General features: G+C 39.2%; 2 protein-coding genes across 7 annotated transcripts in view; one reads left to right on the top strand and one right to left on the bottom strand.

Moving 5' to 3' along the window:
- On the top strand, window positions 1-19,946 carry HENMT1 (HEN methyltransferase 1). 5 transcript variants are annotated; one of them, XM_089516546.1, is made up of 7 exons: window positions 1-151; window positions 5,163-5,283; window positions 7,582-7,694; window positions 8,799-8,933; window positions 9,872-10,054; window positions 12,501-12,675; window positions 18,172-19,946. In XM_089516546.1, exons 1-7 carry the CDS (start codon window positions 78-80, stop codon window positions 18,595-18,597), a joined length of 1,227 nt encoding a protein of 408 aa, XP_089372672.1. In that variant the 5' UTR covers window positions 1-77; the 3' UTR covers window positions 18,598-19,946. The 5 variants fall into 5 exon arrangements, with proteins under 5 accessions (XP_089372672.1, XP_089372675.1, XP_089372674.1 ...); XM_089516549.1 differs by lacking the exon at window positions 1-151 and adding an exon at window positions 2,010-2,051; XM_089516548.1 differs by lacking the exon at window positions 1-151 and adding an exon at window positions 2,067-2,276.
- LOC149316927 (EEIG family member 2-like) overlaps window positions 19,930-22,817 on the bottom strand; it is a 38,596-nt gene continuing 35,708 nt past the window's right edge. For both annotated transcript variants that reach the window (XM_089516552.1, XM_089516551.1), the window contains one exon: window positions 19,930-22,363. In XM_089516552.1, coding sequence (XP_089372678.1) covers window positions 22,321-22,363 — 43 coding nt within the window. In that variant the 3' untranslated portion in view covers window positions 19,930-22,320. The remainder of the gene's footprint in view (window positions 22,364-22,817) is intronic.

A 22,817-nucleotide genomic window follows, 5' to 3' on the forward strand; every position in this document is an offset into this window, starting at 1 on the left:
CTCTGAACTCAACCAACTGAAGTTCAACTGAACTGAACTGTTGAGCGTCACTTACTCCTGCCTTTTATATCTACTTGATGTCAGGAAATCAAGTTTGTCCAGTACTGTGGCTGTCACAGGGGGGAAACAAGGGACAAGCCCATTTAAACTGGTGAGCAGCTGTAATCTGGAATGTGCTGATTGTAGCAGGATCAGCCTTGGTTAAGAATTGGGTGGGAGACCTCCAACAAATAGCAGGCACTGTAGGCTAGATTCAAAGGAAGGAACTGGCAAACTAGGCATCCCCTGCCTAAGGAAACCCTCGGCTCAGCCATGGAAACCCAGCGGGTGAACTTGGGCAAGTCACACTCTCTCAGCCTCGGGAAGGCAATGGTAAACCTCCGAAGAAATCTGCCAAGACAAATCCCCGTGATAGAGTTACCCTAAGTCAGAATTGACTTGTAAAAGACTAGAACAACTATGGTGACCCAGAGGACCTTATCTGCAACCGCTCCAAAAATATGGAACAGCCTGTCGGACGAGATCCATCACGTTACAAGCTTGGATAGCTTTAAGAAAGCTGTCAAGACGGACGGATCTCTTCCGACAGGCCTTTCTGGAATAGTTTGCAGCCACCCATTGAAATGACTATCGTGTAGGCTATGCCGTCGATTATCTTGTACCCCATCCTTCCTTCCAGTTTTAGTTGACTTAATTGATTTTAGTATGAATCTTTTAATGTATTTGTGATTTAATTGTTATTTTAAGGGGGGTGTTAGAATTTGGGATTATTGTATATTGTTATTTTACTATGTATTGGACTGTTTTACCATAAACCGCCTCAGTCTTAGGCGGAGAAGGAGGGATATAAATACAAGTTATTATTGTTGTTATTATTGTAAGTCACACAACAATAAACAAGGAAACCTTATGAAATTCATGGGGTCGACAGGAGACTGGAGGCACATAAACACACACCCAGGACAAAGCAAATTTATAGGATTATTGCAAAAAAGCTAATCTGTGAAGTTCTCCCTTTAACCAGGGTGACTAGAGGCCCTCATTTTCCAGGACATGTCCTCTATTTCTATTGCCTGTCCATTACAGTTACCTAGGGACCTCCATTTTCAGCAGACCTAAGAAACATGAATTGACATTTATAGGAGTGTTCTGAGCTTTGATTTGGTCTGAATTAAAAATGGTCTTGTTTATGGAAGCTTTTCATATCTCACCCTGATATATTGGCCTGGTTAGACTGGGAGTTTATTGCTCCTCAATAGTTCACTGTTTTAGAGTTACATGATGTTTAAATTGTTCATGTTAAATTTTATGTTTTGTATGTAATTTTAGACTGTGAGCAATTGGCAGGACCTATTTTATTTTTACCTTGTTTTTATGATTATGCAAAGCACCTTGTAAACCTTACAGTGCTATATAAATAAACTTTTGGTCATGGCCTCCCTTTTTATTGAATGCCCTCCATTTCAAGCAGGACCAAGAAGCAAGAATTTACATTTCTATGAATGTCTTTTTAGATTTTCTTTGGTCATGTCCTCATTTTTCTTGAATGCCCTCCTTTTTGAGCAGGCCTAAGGAGCACGAATTTACATTTCAATGGTCCCAAACACACTGCAGAAATAATCCAGTTTGAGACCGCTTTAACTGCCCTATCTCAGTGTTATGAAATTGTGGGAACTGTGGCTTTCTGAGACATTTAGCCTTCTCTGGCAGAGAGCTCTGGTGCCACAATAAACTACAGGATTCCCTAGCACTGAGCCAGGGCAGTTAAAGTGGCCTCAAACTGGATTATTTCTGCAGTGTGTTTGGACCCATGAGTGTTTGTTGTTGTTTTTTAGCTTTTCTTTGGTCATGTCCTCCCTTTTTCTTGAATGCCCTCCATTCTGAGCAGGACCAGAGCATGAATTTACATTTCTATGAGTTTTTTTTTGGTAGCTTTTCTTTGGTCATGTCCTCCCTTTTCCTTTGAAATGCCCTCTTTTGCTGTGCCTTGTCCTCCTTTGCAGTTAGGAGGACCAGACATTTGGTCACCCTGCTTCCAGCAAAACACTCTGGTTGGTGCAAAAAACATGAAAGGGGAAAAGGGGCTGCTACAGAAAATGGAGGACCTTCTTCCCAGTGGCTTTAACTTTGGAGTAAGAAGAAGGCGGGCTTTTTAATGGGAGTGGCAAAGCCAATGGAAGAAGAAGGCCAGGCCCAGCAGCCTTTTGGGAGGGAAGTTGTGGCTGTTGGGAAGATGGAGGCCTGAGGGGTCCCAGAGCCACTTGGTCCCTGCAGAGGTATACAGAGGCACCAAGGAGGGTAGGGATGCCTCTGAGGGAGTTGTAGTTCCCCAGGGGCTGAGGGATAATAGTGGAAGGAAGTCTGGTGATGGTGGGGAAGGCGTTGTGTGTGGATGCAAACATTTGGAGGTGGACTAATGGAAACATTGGGAGCCAGTGTTGTGGTTTGAGCTTTGGACTCTGCAGATTAGGAGGGGCCCTAGGTGGCCAGGGGTCCTCCTTTTCCAGGGCGCGTCCTCCATACCAACCCCCTCTGCCCAGGAGGAATTCCAAAATGTCCTCCATTTTGAGCAGGATTCAGAACCATGTGTTTACATTTATACTGAGTGTTTTTAGCTTTTCTTTCTTCACGTCCTTCCATTTTTTTCCCTTGAGTGTCCTCCATTTTGAGCACGACTTAATTTTTCATGAGAGTGAAGCAGGAAATGATATTGAGTGCTTTGACCCTTTCTTTGGTCATGTCCTCCTTTTTCCCTGGAGTGTCCTCCATTTTGAGCATGACTAAGAAGCATGGAATTATTCTTGGGAGTTCTGATCTTTTATTGGAGCATGTCCTCCCTTTTCCCTGGAGTGTCCTCCATTTTGAGCATGAAGCAGGAAATTATATTTTCACTGAGTGTTTTGGATCATATCCTCCCTTTTTCCTTGAGTTCTTTGAGCATGACTAAGCAGCATGAAATTACATTTATATTGAGTGTTTGGATCTTTTCTTTGGTCATGCCCTCTTTTCCTTGAGTGTCCTCCATTTTGAGCATGACTAAGAAGCATGACTTTGCATTAAGGTTGAGTGCTTTTAGATTTTCTTTGGCCATGTCCTCTATTTTTCCTTGACTGCCTTACATTTTGAGGTGCCTTGACCTCTTTTGCGGCTGGTCAGGGTTCGATTCCCATCTCAGCCGTGAAACCCATTGGGCAAGTCACACTCTCTCAGCCTATATGCTTGTTTCTTCAGCTGACCTTTCAATAACTTCGAAATTAAGAGAAACTCCTCTCGTGTGATAAACTCCAATGTGTTGCTTAAGAGAGAACAGTGAAACCATGACCAAATAAATAAAAAGGAAAGAAAGAGATTAGAAACAGTAGTGCTGATCAGAAACCATTTTAAAAGCTTTTTATTAGAAAAGAAGTTACAGATCAGGTGCTTAATACATAGAGAAGTAAACTTTACGCTTTGACATCCTGCTCCCCAATGAAAAGGTCTCCCATATTTCTAAAGCAAGTCTTAATTTCACCTGGGGAAATTTTTTTTAGGACCTCAGCACTGCAACTGTTTTTGGTAGAACATGGTTCCTACCTAATGAATGTGTGAGTAGTGAGGCTCCTCCATCGTAAAGAAGTTAGTGAAGACAGGAGAAAAGTGAGGGCCCCAAAAGAGAGGCCAAAATAAAGCTGCTTTGGGTCACTTTGGAGGCATGCTGTTTAAATGACACACATATCTTAAAAGGCCAGATGCTGCGCCAAAGCTGCACTGCAATCCTTAGGACTGGAGCGTGGCTTTGGCACGGTTTCCTGCCTTTTAGGACACATGCATCATTTAAACATCATACCTCCAAAGTGACCTGAAGTAGCTTTATTTTCGGGCCCTGTGTCTCTTAATTTGGAGGGTGCAATACCTGTGGTGTGTGGTATGTATCAGTTTACATTTAATTACTTTGTGTGCATTCAAGTTACAATCCCATTAATTGCACAGGGTTTTCTTAGGCAAGGAATACTCAAGAGGCGGGTTTGCCAGTTCCTTCCTCTGAACGGTAGCCTGCAGCACCTGCTATTAATTGGTGGTCTCCCATTCAAGAACTAACCAGAACTGGAAATGCTTAGCTTCTGAGACCAGATGGGATCAGGGGCCTTTAGGGTATTTAGGCAGGGCATTGTTTCTTTTACTCCATACTCATATGCTACATTTTAGAATACTGTCTTATTAACAAGATGCTGTGAATTTATTGGAAAACATCTCTGAAAAAGGGGTTGAAAAAAATAAGGTGGAAATAGATTAACATTCTTTACTGTCTGCCTCTGATTTTGCAGAGAAATGGGATAAGAAGAGTACAGTACTTCTTCTGAATAGTATGGGGTAGAAGAACTGAACTAACAGCTTTATGTCATTTGTATGCAGAGTTGGCTGCAGCCAGCAAAGAAGAATGTCCTTCTGTTTCCACTTTACTTAGTGTTTTTCAATAAATGCACAGCATCTTCTTGCTAAGACAGTATCCTAAAATCTGACATATGCATGAAAAGCACTTACTACTAACTCTGTCAGAACATTTTTGGACACTTTTGTAGGTCATGCTGATCTAACTCACCAGAAATCTGTTCTCAACAAGTGAAGCACCTCAGCACTATATTAAAAGGTGATATTGCTTATCTGCTGCAAGCTGAGCTTTTAATAATTTGTGAATTCATGTATAAATCTTATACATGGGCTTCTTTATTCAGAAGTATGGTCTTTTGATTTCAGCATGGCTACTTTCAAATAAATATACCGTACTTAGGAATAAAATTACACACCTTTTTAGCTGTCAAAACAATTATGATGTATTGGGAAATGAGGGTAGTAATCCACACATATATTCCTGTAACAATAAAACAAATGTTTTTACTAGTGTGTTAGCAACATATTTTACCTCAGAGGCTAGAAGTCAATCTTGATGCCTCTGTCAAACATTGCAAGCCAATTCCATGGAGTAAATTGTGGAAAGTGTGAAAAAAGTGGACACAGAGAAATGAAATATTTAGGTCAGAGTGACAGTGTCATTGCTAAGATGTGAGATCTCAGTAAAAGTAGAATCCAACATGTAATATGACAAAATGTTAAATAAATTCTAGTCTACAAAATAATGGTTATGAATATAGTTTTTAAGGAGGATTCATATTTTTTGCTTTTAGCTTGGCAATGGATGTAATGCTGCAGAAAGAAGAATGCCCAAAGGTGACATTTACACCACCATTGTACAAACAACGCTACCAGTTTATAAAACAGTTAGTGAGCAAACATAAGCCTAAAAAGGTTTGTATGCATCTCTTAACAAAATTCATCATTCTTTTTCTTTTTCTCTTGAAGTAATCCTGACTGTTTCAGATGTGGTAGAATTCAAAGATATAGCTGTGTTAGTATGTAGAAACAGTATGTGGAAAGATCTTGTAGCACCCTTGAGACTAACTGAAAGAAAGAAATTGGCAGCATGAGCTTTTGTAGACTTCAGTCTACTTCCTCAGATGCATTTGGATCAGATCAAGTCTGTGAAAGCTCATGCTGCCAATTTCTTTCAGTTAGCCTCAAAGGTGCTATAAGATCTCTGTATGTACTGTTTCAGATGTGTTATTCTGCAATAAAATCATATCACAGCCTAATAACTTTAATATCAGAAAGCATTAAAACATGGTTGATCAATACATGAAATCATGTTTCACAGTATTAATATAATAAGCAGGATTCAATTATTTTTCATTAAAACATTAATGCATAAAAAAGCCTTTTTTTAAAAAAAAGGTTTAAACCAAAAAAAACCCAAGATTTTTTTAAAAACTATTTTTCAACCCTGATTGTAGTAGTTAAAAGTTTATGAATTTAAAATAATGTAACCAGCATCCATTGGATATCTTTGAACACATCAAAAGCATGCTATTTAATAGTGAAATATTGCTTATCTAGTTATATAGGAAAAGCCTTATTTTTAATGTACAAATATAGCTGTAAATGTGAAGAATTTAAAGAACATAATTCCAGAAATCTAGATAATACAACTGAAATAGTAATAGACTCAAGGCCCAGTTAATGGCAGTTAACTGGCTTGTGATACCAGGAATATGTTTATGTTATCACAGATTCCTACTGCATTCTGTTTATGCATAATATAGGTAGTGTTGCCTGATTCTCTGTAGATTTGTATGTGAGCAAAATGAAGCTCTGAATATCAAATAGAATATTGTACATGCATCTCACTCCTCTCCAGCGTGATAGAGCCTTTACCTGGATATGTGGGTATTTTCATGTACCATTGGGGGATGCTCCAGTCAAAATGTGAACTATGGCCTGAACAGACAGACCAAAATAAAGCTGCTTTGGGTCACTTTGGAGGTATGCTGTTTAAATGACGCACGTGTCCTAAGAGGCTGGAAGCTGCGCCAAAGCTACCCTCCAGACTCTTAAGATGCGTGTGTCATTTAAACAGCAAACCTTCAGAGTGACCCGAAACAACTTTATTTTGCCATATCTGTTCAGGCCCTATGAAATGAAGGCATAGGCTGGATGGTTATGTAAGGTTTCATGAAACAGATGTCTTAAGAAATAGTCTAGGAATGTAAATTGCAACCTGATCCATAATCTAGATGGAAAACTGCTGGGAGCCCATATATGTGTGTGGGATATACATGATATAGTGGCGAAACAGAGAAGTGGAACACATGCCCAGCCTCAATCTGCCTCTTTGGACGAAAAGGGAGCGGCAAAGATCTGCTCTTTTTGAGCCAGCTTTTCCTGTCCCACCGCTCCACGACACTCCGGCAGTGTGCAGCATGTAAACACTGTGCCGTCAGAGCGTCATGTAACCATTCACAGCTGGGCGGCTTCAACATGTCTTGGGGGCATGAGGTGTCTAAATACCACACTCCCAAGCTGCCGATCTATTCCAGCCCATAATTAACTTTGTAAGAAGGCTTAATAACTCACAGTTGGTAAAGATAGAGTTGACAATTATACATATAAAGAACAATGTTAAATTGTAAATATGAATGAGATATATAAAGTGACAACTTATTAGTGAATGAAGTACAATCTTGATGGAAAGTCAAGGAAGGACAAAAGATGTAAATTCAATTAATCATGAAATGTAACGGACACGATATGATGTATTTTAATTTGTGAAAATTTAATAAAAATATTTTTTAAAAAACCCTCACAGTTTATCAAGCTCTAAATGAGCACAATGGCTACAAAGTACTCCCATACCCCTTTCTGTCTCTCTCTCTATTCAGGTGTTTGCTTTTGCAGCAAAGATTGGTATGTGTTAAGTTGAAGTTCTTTATTATATCTGAACCAGGAAACTGGATAAATCTTCATTAATTAACCACAGACATAAAGCTAGAGCATGTGCATTCTGCTCCTCCCCCCCCCCCCCCCCCCATTAGCTTTCTATTGAATAAGCTTTCTACTGGGATCTTAAGTATTTTTCCCTATTGGTATAGATCTCAGTTCTGCCCTGTCTCATTCAGGTTTTTGGTAAGTTAAGAATTAAAGATCTGTGTAATTTTTTCTTTCAAAAATGTTAGTACAGAATACCTGAAAGTATGAAACTCTAATTGACAGGTGGCTGATTTGGGATGTGCTGACTGCATGCTACTATGGATGCTGAAATTTTGCAACTGCATTGAAGTGCTTGTGGGACTAGATATCAGTGAAGATGTATTGAAGGAAAAAATGTAAGTAAGTTATCCTTTATTTTGTTAAAGTACTTTTTCTGAGTTTTAGAAACGTCAGTTAAAATAAATTATTATTTTGCGAGAAGAAAGGAAAACCGGGGGCTTTATTTTTCCTTTCTGAACAATAGAAGGATGGACTCCTAAGTTCTTGTGAGTCTGACAAAAGACTGAGAGCTAGTTTGAATTAAGAATGTGATCAGCAGTTTGTACTTCATTTTTCACATGTTTTCTAAGGTGATGATTTCATAGCCATTAAAAAGTGTATTTTACAGTTGAGAATATTGGTTCAGCTAGCCTTGTCTATAGTCAGTATGTAACTAATTAAATGTGGCATTATTGACAAATTAAGTATGAGTGAATTCCACAAAAAATGACACCTAAATCATCTTATTCTACAGTACAGTGGACCCTTGTTATACACTGGGGTTTGGTTCCAAGCTCCCCCGTGTATAACAAAATCCGTGTATGCTCAAGTCTCATTAAATATAATGGTATAGCAAAATGGTGTCCCTTATAAAAAATGGAAAATCAAGGTTTGATATTTGAAATTTATACTTTTTTGGAACATTTTCAAACCGTGTATACTTGAATCTGTGTATAACAAATCCATGTATAAGAAGTGCCAACTGTATATAGTGAGTAAGACATAATTGAAGCCACAAGGAGACAAAATTGGAATCAATTTGAGGATACGTATGTGTGATAAATATTTATGGTCTGATCTTATACCATGATGATAAATCTGAAAGAAAGTGAATTCAGTGAATTGAAAGTATGCATCTTGCTATGTGGACTTTATAAGTCACCTCTGTCTATACTGTAGGGAAAAACTGACGTTGCTGGTGAAGATTAAAAGTGAGCCAAGAGTCAATATATTAACTTTTTCAGAAATCCGAAACCATCTAGTTGCATTCCCCTGGCAGTGTTTTGGGAAGAATACTAGATGTTTAAGCATGTCTTGCTTTCAAAAGGCCATTTCATAGTGAATGACTTCACCTGGTATTATCTAGAAAATGATTCACAAGATACCAGAAGCTGAGGGGAAAAGATCTGGGGAAGAAATCAGTTTTTTTTTGTACTGTACAACTTGTTGTTTGCTTCTAGGCATAAACTGTCTCCCCTTCCTGGTGACTACCTCCAGCCAAGTGAAAGATCCCTCACAATTATCCTCTATCAGGGTTCAGTTGCTCTCAAAGACCCTTGTATGTTGGGCTTCGATATGATTACATGTATTGAATTGTGAGTATTTGAAATAGAATATTTACTTTTTTAAAAAAGTAACCACAGATTTTCTTTAGAAAACATACATACATATGCCACTAAAAGAGGGCATATATATTGAATCTCGCTTTCCTGTTTCTAGTCAACTTTTCATAAACTAAAGTTTGCTAAATATCTTAGGTGAAATGGCACAAATTAATATCACTGAATTTAGGACTTAACTATCCAGTCTTTGTACAGATACCTGACGTGTGGTACAGCTAATATTGTGGTGCAAGTGAGGGAGAAATGTGTGTGGAAAAGGGAGATGAGAATCCATAGCTCAAGGTAGTGTGGATGGGATGAGAAAGTGCTCGTAATTTAGTGGAAAAGCATATACCTTGTATATATAAATTTCCAGGCTCTGTCTCAAGTGGCAATATAGGTTGGCTAAGATATTGCTTAATTAGAAGTAACAGTGCTAGACTGAGTACATCAAATGTAAGCTAACTATATATTGTTAGATACAAAGACCAAGGGGTGAAACAGACGGGAAAATAAGTCTGCTTCTGGACGGCTTGGGTGTGTGGTGATCAGATGATTCACACCCCGAAGCTGCCTGAACCTGGAAAAGCCTCTCTGAAAAGGAGTCCTTAAAAATTGAATTTTTAGATTTCCTGCATGGCAGGGGGGTTGGACTGGATGGCCCTTGTGGTCTCTTCCAATTCTATGATTCAGAGCACCGTCCGGGACTGTGGCACAAGGTGGTTTGTGGCCGCATGTGTTTGTTTACTGTGGCTCCAGGGCGAGCAGCTCCGGGGCAGCCCAGTCCACCCTTTTGGGTGGTCTGTTTCACCCCAAAAATAATTATTTTGTCTGAAAGATAGTTCTTTCAGAAGATAATCTCGGAATTATTCATTATAGTTGTGCCTGTGTAGTTTCATGATATTACTAATAGTGATGTCTTCTACTTTCAGAATAGAACACCTGGAGGCTAATGTATTAGAGAAATTTCAAGAAGTGGTATTTGGTTTTATGTCTCCAACTATGATCATAATTAGCACACCAAATTCAGAATTTAATCCTTTGCTTCCAACTGTAACATTGTTCAGACACCCAGATCATAAATTTGAATGGAATCGATCACAATTTCAGAACTGGTGAGTTCGATCATTTTTAAAATATGTACATGGAGAGATCTTGTAGCACCTTTGAGACTAACTGAAAGATGTTTGCTTCCAGAAAATATGTTTGAGAAAATATGTTTGCTTCCAGAAAAGAAATCACATTGGTGGTTGTTTTAGTATATGTAGCGGGGACTAAAATGAAATGTTTCCGTTATTGTTGACAGCCTTCATGATTTTAAATTCATTGTTAAGATTCCCAATTCTGTCTTGCTTTTCATTTTGGAAATTGCAGTAGATAGGGACAAAATGGGGGGGGGGGGGGATAATTACTTTTACTCTATTTTATTCCTTTGTGGGAATTCCCAAACCTTTGAAAAGACATGCATACTTCTTTCACTGAATACACATCTTAACAGGCAGAGAGCTGGGGAAACTTCTCATTTTAAGATGTGGTGAGTAATTGGGGAAGGTGCATTCCCTAATATACTGTAGGGATGTTTAATTCTAATATTGCCTCTGCACCATAGTAATGCCAAATTCCATCCATCTGTTTTACATTACTACTGCAACCTCTGTCTGTGGCACCTGATCTCCACTAAATCATCACTAGTTGTCCCCTCACCATAGTTCCTAAGAATATTTGAGCGTCTCCAAGCATACTCATGTTCCAGAACTGTTAACTTGGTGTCAGTTCACACATTACATTCAGACTGTTTGCTCGTGTGTCTGTTTAATAATCTGAGGAATGGAGATTACTTTTGCAAATCAGTGGAGGTGTTCCGTTTTGTTGGTAATAGAATACAGTATTGTTAGTAGTTACTAGTGCAGGAACACCAGAGGAGAAATGGAAAAGTGGCATTTTTTTTCATTTTCCCATTGGTTTCATCTTGTGAGCTTATCTCATGTATTATTTAACTGGCTTACCTCTATCTGGTTTAAGGGTTAATTTGGGCGGCACCCTGATCTTATCACATGCTTTTTACTGCTGAAATTGCTACCTGAATACAGTCTGGGGCCATCCCTGCTTGCAGAGCCACTCCTCCCGGCTCTTTTTGAATTTGGGAGTTTAACAAAATTTAAGGCAATGGCCGACTTAAGAAAATGGCTGCCAGAGTGGCTCTGCCAGCCAAATTAACCATTTGCCAGCCAAGTTAACCCGTAAACCGGAGAGAGGTAAGCCAGTTTAATACATGCAATAAGCTCCTTGGTGAAGGTGCTCCTAAGGAAGTGGATATTTTCATAGCAGTTGCAATTTTCTGTCATTGCTGCCAGAACCTTTAGATGCATCAGCTCATCAGTAAGTACAGCAATAGTAATAGGAAGGGAGATACAACTAATCCGTTTCTGAAATGACGTCCTTGCTTGTTCTTCCTTCATGACTTACTTTTGATAAGTGAGGAGCGGCTTGGTTTTGATAAGCAAGCAGCAATTTGACAGTGCTTATCAAACTTTACATGACAAAGATTCTCTAGTACGTGCAGCATGTGTTGCTCTCTATGTCAGCATTCATACTCCCAGCACTGTGATAATACAGAGAGCCCTTGGTAACCTCTGGGGCTTGCTTCCAGGACTCCTCGTCGATACCAAAATCCATGGATGCTCAAGTCCTGTTATATACAGTGGACGAGTAAAACTGTGTATTTTATATAAAATGGCAAAATCAAGATTTGCTTTTTGGACACCCACACACACACACACCATATATACTTGACTATAAGTCAACCTCATGTATAAGTTGAGGGCAAGTTTTGGGGCCAAAATTATAGCTTTTTATATGACCCATGGATAAGTCGAGGGTACAACCTAGGGGCATGTAACAAAAGATCTAAAGGATGAAGCAAAGGAAAACAATGCCAAAGAACTTGCAGATTCCAGTGGACATAATTGTTTGTGCTAAAGGCTGGATGGATGACACAATAGAAGGAAATAATTGCTTCCAGGACAGATCCAGTGATGGTGAACCTTTTAGAGGTCGAGTGCCCAAATTGCAACCCAAAACCCACATATTTATTGCAAAGTGCTGTGTCCCTCTGGCTTTCCAGTAACAAACTCTGGCAAACTCTGTGTTGGGGCAATGGCACATATGTGCCCACAGAGAAGGCTTTGAGTGCCATCTCTGGCACGTGTGCCATAGGTTCGCCATCACTGCGTCTTGCCTTTCCTCAGGGTATTGTTCCCTTTTTTTATAAGAGTTAAAGTAGAGGACTTATATTGACCTATTGATAAGTCGATCCAGGTTTTTCAGGCCAATTTTTTGACTAAAATTTCTAGACTTATATGTGAGTATATACAGTAAATATTTTCAAGGCATGGAAGGTTGAATCTGAGGATGCAGAATCCATGGATAGGGAGAGCTGACTGTACTATATGCATATCCAACTATAGACTCCCCTTTTTCCCAAAATATTCTGTGATATTTGGGATATGCTTGATAATTAAGATACATTTATTCAATGGTTTTGTTTTTTGTCATACTTAGGGCCCAAGAGACTGCTGCTCGCTATAATTACACAGTTGAATTTACTGGATTAGGAATCCCACCTCCTGGAAAAGATGTTGGATTTTGTACACAAATAGGTGTGTTTGTGAGAAAATGTATAAAGCATGTGGAAGCCACCCGATCTGAGAAATACCAAGATCATGTTTATAAAATTGTAAGTAGATTGTTTGCTTCTGGGCAATGGAATACATTTAGTACAGAGGAACTACTTTATTAGAGAGAAAAAATGTTGTTACCTCTGTGATATGAAATGACTTTTGTTGGTGATTTGCAGTCTTTGTTAAATACCTTTTGGGATGGAAATCCTATTAATTTTCAAATGAACTTCCAAACAAATGTTTTTTTATGATGGATAAACCAATGGCATGGAGACGAGATAAAAGCGTGAGAGTAATTTTTGCTGTTAAATGAGATGATCTAAATATTCCAGACTAACATTTTACCTGAAGGGAGATTGTTACTCATTGTATTTTCTTCCCATTTAAATGTGAAGGAAAGCTATGGTCAGATAATTATGGCCCGAAACACACAGGCTGAATAAAGCAGCTTCTGGCTGCTTTGGGGGTGTGGCACTCACAGAGGCCGCAAGAGTTGGCCCAGAAGGGAGCAGTGAAAATTGCTCCTGCCAGCAGCCCATTCGGGATCGCAGCAGTAGTCTTTATTTCTGGCTTGCTTCACCCCTGAGAGACCATTTTTTGAAACTGCATAAAAGCTTTTAGAGTGTGGTGTGAAAGTTCCTACCAGAGGGCTAAATCCAGTGTTAGCCCTATGTAAACATATCAAAATGTTAAGCACAACTAATCTAAGCCTGGTTTAAGTGAATTTGGACTTCATAATGCTAAAATTGAATTTAGTCAATTATATTTGACCCTGAATTTAAATACTTAATTTGGTAGGCCACTGTAAGCTTGAATAATCATTTAATTGGATAAAGTAGAACAGAAGAATCAACTACGTATGTTACTTTAAACATTTAATTCAAATTAATTTAATTGCAAGTGAAATTTTAATTTTACGTTATTGGCTTTAGTTTTAAGTAATGGTTATTGGTTTTAAGAAGAACTGAATATGATTTTTGGAGGAAAGGATTACTCTTGCTTAGGCATTTACACGTTTACAGATGCAGTCTTATACACTAGGGTGGGCAACGTTTTGGTATATTGTCATCCCCTGAGACACAAGGGACTGCAACCTCTTCCACTGTTAAGTCACCAGCAAAAAATATTTTCAGACATACAGTTCTGCTTAAAAGAAGGCATGCAGCATACAGACATTTTCTTTTCATGCCAGTTAGCACTTCTGTGAAGCTTTCAGGACAGGGGTAATGGTTATAAAAGAAAATATACACTTTTTTGTTTGTCATTAACTGCTGTCAGGTCAACTTCGACTTATGGCAACTTTAGAAATAAGAGACCTCCAGATCACTCTCTAATAAATACCCCTGCTCAGGTCTTGCAAACCCGGGGCTATGGCTTCCTTCCTTAAGTCTTTTCATCTGGGATGTAGTCTTGCACCCGAACAGATCTAACTTGCGGAATGTTCCAGAGCTGAGCAGTTTTTGGTGGTAATCCCACCTCTTTGGGTACCAGCATAAGTAGCGCCAAGAGCTGCTCCCTTTACTTCCTTTTTATCTGTCATGTGATTCACTTTGGGATCTTCAGTGTTGAGTAGCAAACTTCTCTCTTTTTTGTTCTAGTTTTCTTTCCTATTTTTTCTGATTACACACACACACCTTCTTGTAGCATTAGGCTTTTTTCCATCTTTTCCCTTCCCTTATCCCCGAGTTCGTTAGTGGCTTTAACTTTTTGTGTATGGCCTCCAAGGTCCTTTTGAAAAAATGTGTTTTGTGGGGGAATTCCTTGTACAGACAGCCATGCAGAATGCTTGTTATGTCTTGGAGAGGGTCACCATATCACTCGTGTACAATTTGCTGAAGCTTTACCAACCAAGCCCTGAGAAACCAGGGTTATAGGATACAAACACTTGTAGGAGCAATCTCTTAAGGCTACTGAAGTTGCAAAGACCTATCCTTTGCATACCATGTCCATCTCAGTTTGCAATAAGTGGTCACTGCCTTCTGTTTTGGAGGATCTGTCCACCTCCTTTTCTACTATTGGCTCCCCTTTACTGTTGGTAGCACAGCTGACTTCCTATACTGTAATTTCGGTCATCCAATCTGAAATCTGAGGCAATTCCAGCCCCATTGACTCCAAGGAAATCCTTGTCGGTCAAGGCAAAGGGCACAAAAAGAGCATGGAAGACTCGGTGACACCTGTTGAGAAGAAAAAGGCAAAACTGAAAGATAAGGCAAAATGAGAACTGTCTTGGTCAGCATCGCTACCAGTAAGTGACTCAATGGGGTGTTCAAGTCTGACCAGTGCTTCATTTCTAGTTATGATTGAAGAGTCTGTTCAGTTCAAGAGGAGTTGCAAGTGGTATGAATTCAAACAACCAGCCCTCAGTAGAGTACCATGCCTCTCTGGACAGCCAGTTGCCTGCCCACCAACTACCATGCCTTTCAACTTGCCCTCCATCTCTACCACTTCATTGGGCATCTGTGTCTTTGGCATTATTGCATGACAGGCATGAATGTACACCCCCCTGCAGCCGTTCCTCATCCTGTGAAAGGCCACTTCAGATTTGGTGCCGGTTCTGATACTGGGATTGGCTGGCTATGACACCAGTATATTCAGACTCTCACTCACCACTGCTGTGATAATTCTGAACATTCCTGATACCAACATCACTACTCAGAACCCTTTCAAGCGTCTAATTAAGCTGCCTTGAGCTGTTATATGTACCTTCTCTTCCCATTTATAGAACATACATATTAGCAATACAGACATCACTATCTATCTTGAGGGCATTGTTGGGACCAAAGCCATTGATAACAATCTTCATTAGTTTCACCTTGCCATTTGCTCTCCCCAAGTTGATGATACTGGTTTTGTTCTTGGATCTCATTCTGGCCCTAGTCTTGCCATACTATGTCTTCCATTTCAGTATCTCACCCAGTGGCTCCCATCCACAGCTGTGGCTAAAGTTTCTATGGTTTTAAGACCACTGGAGCGCAAAACCCTTTTGGCATTGACAGTGCTTCAACTGAATTGGGAAGCCTCCTTGGCAACAAGATCAAGATACTACATGTATCTTGTCATACTACATGTCAGGCCTGCAGACTTCCACCTGTGGCTTCAGCCCTTCCAGCATCACCACTTGTAATGCAACATCAAGAGACCTGTTCCTCTTCAGATTCCTCAGATGATGAAGACAAGGTATTCCCTGACGTGACCTGTCAGTTGCTGTTCCTGCATGCCTCTTTGATACCTGAAGAAGTGGCCAATACATCTCTGGTGTGTTCATCTTCAGCCCTGTGTAGACCTCATTCTACACCCTCGGGCTCAAGGTAAAGTCCAGGTCATGACATCCCTGGACGTGATTTTCCAAAGGATCAACATACAGAATGCAGTTTCAGCCATGCCACCTTTGCTTCCAACCTTGCTGCAGGCTGTCAGGCTTTTGACCCTGACCAATGGCCAGTATCGATCTCTGGCTCCTGAAACTTTCCTTGTGGCAATCACCTTAGCTAAGCATGCAGAATAGCCCTGTGCTTGTTTGGACCACCCTATATAATTTTCCATAGAGACAAGTTGGTGCTCTATTTCAATCCTGTGTTTACCTATTGATCTTCCTATTCCATCTTAACCAAGACATTGTGTTGCCAGCTGCCACCAGGACCCTTCAACCCAGCTGAAAAAGGCCTTGTGTTGTTTGGATGCGTGGAAGGCTTTGGCTTACTATACTCACTATACCGCCCCTCTGAAAACCCCCTAAACCAGGGGTAGGCAACCCTTTTGAGCCGGGGGCCGGGTTGCTGTCCCTCAGACAACTGGGGGACCGAAACAAAAAAATAAATAATTAAATAATTTTTTTTTAAAAAAAATTAAATAAATAAATAAACTGGGACAAATGTAGGACAAAATTTTCAAATGGAGGGCACTTTTTAAATAAAAATGGAGGACACGCGAAAAAATTTGCTGATTTTTTTAAAAATGTTTAGATAAATGCATGTTTCTGAGGCTTCTATAGACAATTGCCCCACCATGCCCCTCGCGTGAGACGCCAAAGGCCCCGGCGGCAATCGGCAGCAGGACCGGGCTGGGGCCGGTCCCAAGGCCTTGCCGGGCCGCATCTGGCCCGTGGCCCGCAGGTTGCCTACCCCTGCCCTAAACTGTTCATATGCTACAGAGGATATAAAAGTGGTTTCTCAGTTTCCTCACAGAGACTGTCATGATGGATCATTGATCTCATGAACTTGGCATACCAACTTGCTAAGAAACCTCAGCCATTGGGGCGCAGACCCCACTCGACTTGTGCATTTTCCTCCTTTCAAGTGTGGCTGTGAGGCATCTCCTTGCCAGAAGTGTGCAGAGTGGCTATCTGGGCTCTACCTTCTACTTTCATCTGGAACTACCAGATTGATTACAGGGCATGGACAGACAGTTAAGCCAGGAGGTATTGTCTAGTCTTCTGCTGACCTGTCCCACCTCCATCAGTAAGCTAGCTAGTCACCCATTTGTGTGAGGCACAGAGACCATGAAAGAGGAGTTTCCTTACCTGTAACTGTAGTTCTTTCAGTGGTCCTCTATGTCTTCACACAAACCCATCCTCCTCCTTTCCTTTCTTGCAGGTCCCCCTGACCTTATGATGGACATTGGAACTGAGTGGAATAGTTCTTGGCATGATTTATGTTTGCGCCCCAAAGGGAAAGCTGAAACATTCCGTGAGTTCAATCACAGAAACCCCATTTCTGTGAGGCACAGATGACCACTTGAAGAACTAGTTACAAATAACCAATCTGTCTTTGTACTGATTTTGAGGAGACATTCAAATGACACTGTAATAGGTCTGCTGCTAGTTTGTGTAAACTGTATACCTTTTGGCAAGAAGCTCTTACAGAGGAGATAAACTGAAATTGCTTCTCCATCTCTCTCTTTTCAAGGCACAGATTGGTGGCCTTGAAAATTGGAACAAGGAGTGTGGCAGCTATTGTGCTGTAGAAAGACATCAGTTGTAAATTTAAGAGCAGAGGGAATCATAGGATTGAAATTTGACATAATTTTGAGCAGGCGTGGGCAAATTGCAGACCATAGGCTGCATATGTCATCCAGGGGATTTCTGTTAGTCTGCCAAACTCCTTTCATCACTGTATCCAAATTACCAGAAGTCCGTCCAGAGCTACTCACAGAGGCCTTTAGTTCACTGCTGAGTCCTCATCTGCTTGCAATAACAACAACAGAATGACAAAAGAAAATGTTATGGATTATGGCCTGCTGGGAGGGGTGAAGGTGAAAAGTGGTCTCTGCATGCTCCACAGCTGTCCTTCCCTGCAGTAGAGGAAGATGAGGAAGTAGCCATTTTCTCCATTTGCCCTCCCCCTTCTTTGTTTCCTTACAGAACAGCACTGGAGGGGGAAACAGCTGCAGCATCCCCTTCCCTCAATGTGAAGCCCTCCCATTTACTGAGGGGCAAGTTTGAATTCAAGCCTTATTTTGTTGTTTATTACTTATATTAATTAAATAGATAGAACTTAAATTGTATACTTGAATTGTACTTTATAAATGTTTTGGGTTTTCCCTCCATGTCAAAGGTTTTCAAAGCTGTGTATCCAAGCCTTAAAGAGGAGAAGTACTTGCAGAATGCAGTAGTCAATGAAGTAGTTTGGACAGCGCAAATAATTGCAAGCGAACTGTTGGACCACCGAAAATCTGAATATAAAAAGCATTGTGGTGACTCTGTCGAAACAGAATCCCGATTCAAGCCACGTAATAGCTTCCTGAAGTATTTGGAATATCCTTCTATACTTGAACCTAACAATAAAAATATGGAACCCTTTATTAATGGAAACACAGTTTCCATACCTCTTGCAAAAATCTTTTCTTTTCCCAAAGTGAGGCAACTTTGTGGGAACTTTGAAACACTTAGTAAGTTCATAACTGGCAAAATTGCACTGAGCAGTGATGGGTCAGCAGTGCTGATTGACACTGAATATGAAAATGAAGGGCATAATTACTAGTAGATACTTTTAAAATGCATGTTCATGGTACTACTTCACTGATGGAAGGAATTTTAGTTAAACACGGGTAGCTAATAGTTCAAAACAAACAAGGACCTAGTACACACACTAATAGAAGATGATGACGGGGAGCAGGAGGTGCTGGGATAGTTTGCAATAGCCATTTAATAAATAGTTCAGCTACAGAAAAGATTAGTTCTTTTGTTCCAGCTGTTTATAACATGTGCATATGTATCCACACAATGTAAAGCTGTAGATGGATAAATTACACTTAAATAGTTTGCTGTGAGTTTTTCGGGCTGTGTGGCTGCATTCTGGAAGAATTTTATCCTGACTTTTTGTCTGCATCTGTGGTTGGCATCTTCAGAGGGTGGTGGCATGGTAGTGTGGGGAGTATAAATACCTATGAGACCCTTGTTTGGGAGGAAGTGGCTGTTTACATGTCAATGGTGGAGTTAGTTTGTGTGCTGTACTACACCATTAACATGTAAACCACTTTCATGCCATTACCCTCTAAAGATGCCAGCGAAAAGTCAGGAAAAAATTCTTCCAGAACGTGGCCACACAGCCCAAAAAACCCACAAAAACTTATGGATGCCAGCTGTGAAAGCCTTTGAGTTCACATTACATTTTTAAACTTACAAATTAGCTGATTGTAATGCAGTTCATTGGATGATCTGTGTGGTTGGAAATTAATCACAAGAATAAGAAATGGGAACTGTCTTGCAGGTGAGGCAGAGGGATATTAGAATTGAGATTAGAGAAAAAATAGTAGTCTAAAAACATGGGAGGAAGTGGTGCTCAAAAATGTGAACAAAAATACACAACACTGACTGCTCAGAAAAAATGGTATAGTGTTGTTTCTTTGATAACTTTGGACAACAGTTTGTATAATTAATGTTATGTGAAGTAAACTTTATAGTTACTGTTGGAATACCACTAATCTTACTTTGTGTTCCTCATGAATCAATGCCAAGTAACTGTCATTTTACACTTAAAATGTTTGTGTGCCAGTGTGAGCACTATGGCAGACAAAATATGTCTAAAAGAAATCAAAATATACAAAATATATTTAGAGTAATTCCATGCAAACAGTGTATAGAAAGCATGAATATAATCTGTGAATTAGTTCAATAAGTATATAGTGATTCTAGTTTAGATGAAGCAACCTACTATTTTCAGTAAGAAATGCATAGAAAATTCTTTTTCTACCTTAATTTTACAGAAGAGTACAGGTTGTCAGTATAGTTTGTTACCCCCTTTTATGTAACCACTACAAGACATCCCCCCTGTTCTTTTCTTATGTAAGAAACAAAACATCACAAATAGAGGTTGAAGACAAAAACTTTTATTGAATTTGTAAGACACCTTGTATGTTAAATACTTACTAAAAAAACTGACCTTACTAAAATATTTTTGCACATCACTGTACAGTTTACACAAAATTAATGCCATACATAAATATGAAGGTCATTTCCCATGTCTCAGGGACATGATTGGAATCACTTCATTGAAACAGTTCAGTTGACAAAAGTGCATGATAGTTATTCAGGCAATTAATAGAACTTGCATATGGAATTTAAAGAAAAACATATCAGCATGATGGACATAAGAGTAATGTGAATGTAATAATTTTTATACCAATCTTGTAACAATTGTTTTGTCCCTTGTATTTTCTCAATGCCAGCATTTCTTGAAATGTACCATTATCTAGGACTGACAATTTTCAGAACTAGAATATCCTTCAATAAATTCAAACGCTATTTTAGTAGCTTTTTAAAGACTCCAATAGCAAGCTCAAAGTATAGTTCAAAATAAATGTGCATTTTTTGTGCAGCTTTTAAAAATGAGATCTCTGCTTATACTGAATTAGAACAAGTTCAGACTGGATAAAATGCTGTATAAAGCAGCAGCAACAAGGTTATTTCTGGTACCATAATAAAGAAGTAATAGATTTCATTTGAACAATTCATGTGTATGATTCAAGCAAAAGGAAAAGGAGTTAAGACAAAATTTATATATTTATATATATATGTAAAATAATTCAGACTTTAAAAAAACATTTTGCAAAAGACGTAAGTCATATTTCTTCAAGAACACTCACTGATTCCTGGGAACCACTAAGAATATGAAATGTTTTGCATACACCAGTTAAAAAGCAGAAATCTCAATCAAATTTTTTCTAGCAGCTAAAGTCTGTGACACCAGAAACCAGATGTCCGACTTTCTAAATTATTTATAGCCTTTTCACATACACCCCAAATTTAATATCCTTTTTATAAAAATAAAATGAATTACTTTAGCTGTCAGAAAATACAATTTCAGTTGTTGCATAGACACACTGTACTGTTCCGTTTGTACAAATGCGCTAGTCACAACTTCCCCAGGGATGTTTATTGGCAAAAGTTCCCTTGGGTACTAACTTAAGAACAGCTCAGTAAGATAATGGATAAAAATTAGGCCCAGTTTAAAATGGGACTTAGCATACCATTCACCCATGTGGACGTTCCACACAGCTGGCATTACCTTTAAATGATGCTTACTTCATGCACTGACTATACATCTGCAGTGTATAAGGTTCTAGAAAACATTAGAGCATATATTTCTAGGAAAATGGGGCCAAACATCTTTTAACTGCAATGTATACATGTATGAAGAAATAATATCTTATTTGCCCACAGATGTGCCTCATTTAATTGGATCTGAATATGCAGTCCTCAAAGAAAAAAAAAACTTGATTTTTAGATAAGGGTGAAGAAAATAGCTAAATAAAGTGCTTCTTTGGATAGCTTAAATTAATAGCAATTATATTAACTGTTTGCTGGTTGTTCTTAGCTTCATAAAAGATAGTTCAGAACATTCCTCAGGACAAGGCACTCTTTCCAATGTTAAGTCAACTTGATACTCTGTATCACCAAGCTCTTCATTACAAATTGTCCAAGCTCTTCATTACAAATTACAGAGGTTTCAGTTAACACCTATTATGCAGTTTTGGTTTTTGGTATAGACCAAATATCAGTCAAGACAACCTTAAAATGTTCAAAGTTATTTCACAAAGTTAATTCTAAGGGCCCCAATTTTCTTGCTGACACTGAATGCTATACTGTAAACAGTAAACCAATACATGCACGTATCATACTTACATTTACCCAGAGCTAGTCGCATAAGTTAGTGGTTAAACTTCTCCTTCTCACATGCAGCTCAGCTTAAGGTTTTACCAGTATGTAAAAATATTTCATATTAGCTTCTTCAAACATAGTTAGCTCAGTCACTTTCTTGAAGCAGCACATTTGATTTTATATTAATTTTGTCTTGACAGAAATCATTTTACTATAAAAAGGTAATTATAGTGTTTAAAAACGGATTCTTGGGGGCTTAAGGAAAATGAAGCTGAACCAATGCACACTACTGCATGAGTTTCTATATGCTGACAATTAATGTAAACATACTATGTTCAGTTAAATATCATCTGTTCTATCTGCTCAAATGATTCACTTTAAACATAGAATAATGCAACAAATCCATGTACAGATCCACAATGGCTGGCAAATAACTAGAAGAAAACTGCCATATACCACAGGTAGGTACAGAATAGGGCATTTCAGTGTGATGATACCAAACTCAGGCCAATGTAAGCTGACATTTCAGAAGAGCCCATCTTCAGTAATGTAGAGAAGCAAGCAAGTGCTGGAATTCCACGAGTTCTCTCATTTTACATCAGGTCTACCGTTTAATCACTACTTGTTCATATGCTCCTGATCCAACTCTGAAAAGGTAGGGAAAAGGTTAAAAAGTAGAAGCAAAGAATAGAGCAACATTATGTTCATGCATACTGCAGAAATCTGATGTCACGACTTGCAACTTACATGACTCCTGTCAAGAAAAATCCATGTCAAGTAAAAATGTGTGCTGTAACATTATGCTCTGTGCTGAAGTGAGTGGCAGCTAATGGAAGTAAATGGGCGGGATGGAACTGGAAACAATAGCATCCATTTTTATTTTTCAAATTATATATGACGTTAAGCTGTTGATTTCAGCAGTGGTCATGCATATCTTGAAACATCAACTTCTATTCCCAGTATGTTAACTAGAGATCCACCCTACAAAGCAAGGTGGGATAGTCACATGTGACAAGGATGTTACTCTTGCAGCATCCAGACTGGAACTCCCAAGGGAAGTAAGGCTGGTTCCAGCCCTTTTGAGTTTCCTGTGGGCAGCTA

This window comes from Sceloporus occidentalis, unplaced genomic scaffold, assembly GCF_023333645.1.
Source record: "Sceloporus occidentalis isolate IW3139 unplaced genomic scaffold, rSceOcc1.0.p SCAF_3, whole genome shotgun sequence".
NCBI classification, from domain to species: domain Eukaryota; kingdom Metazoa; phylum Chordata; class Lepidosauria; order Squamata; family Phrynosomatidae; genus Sceloporus; species Sceloporus occidentalis.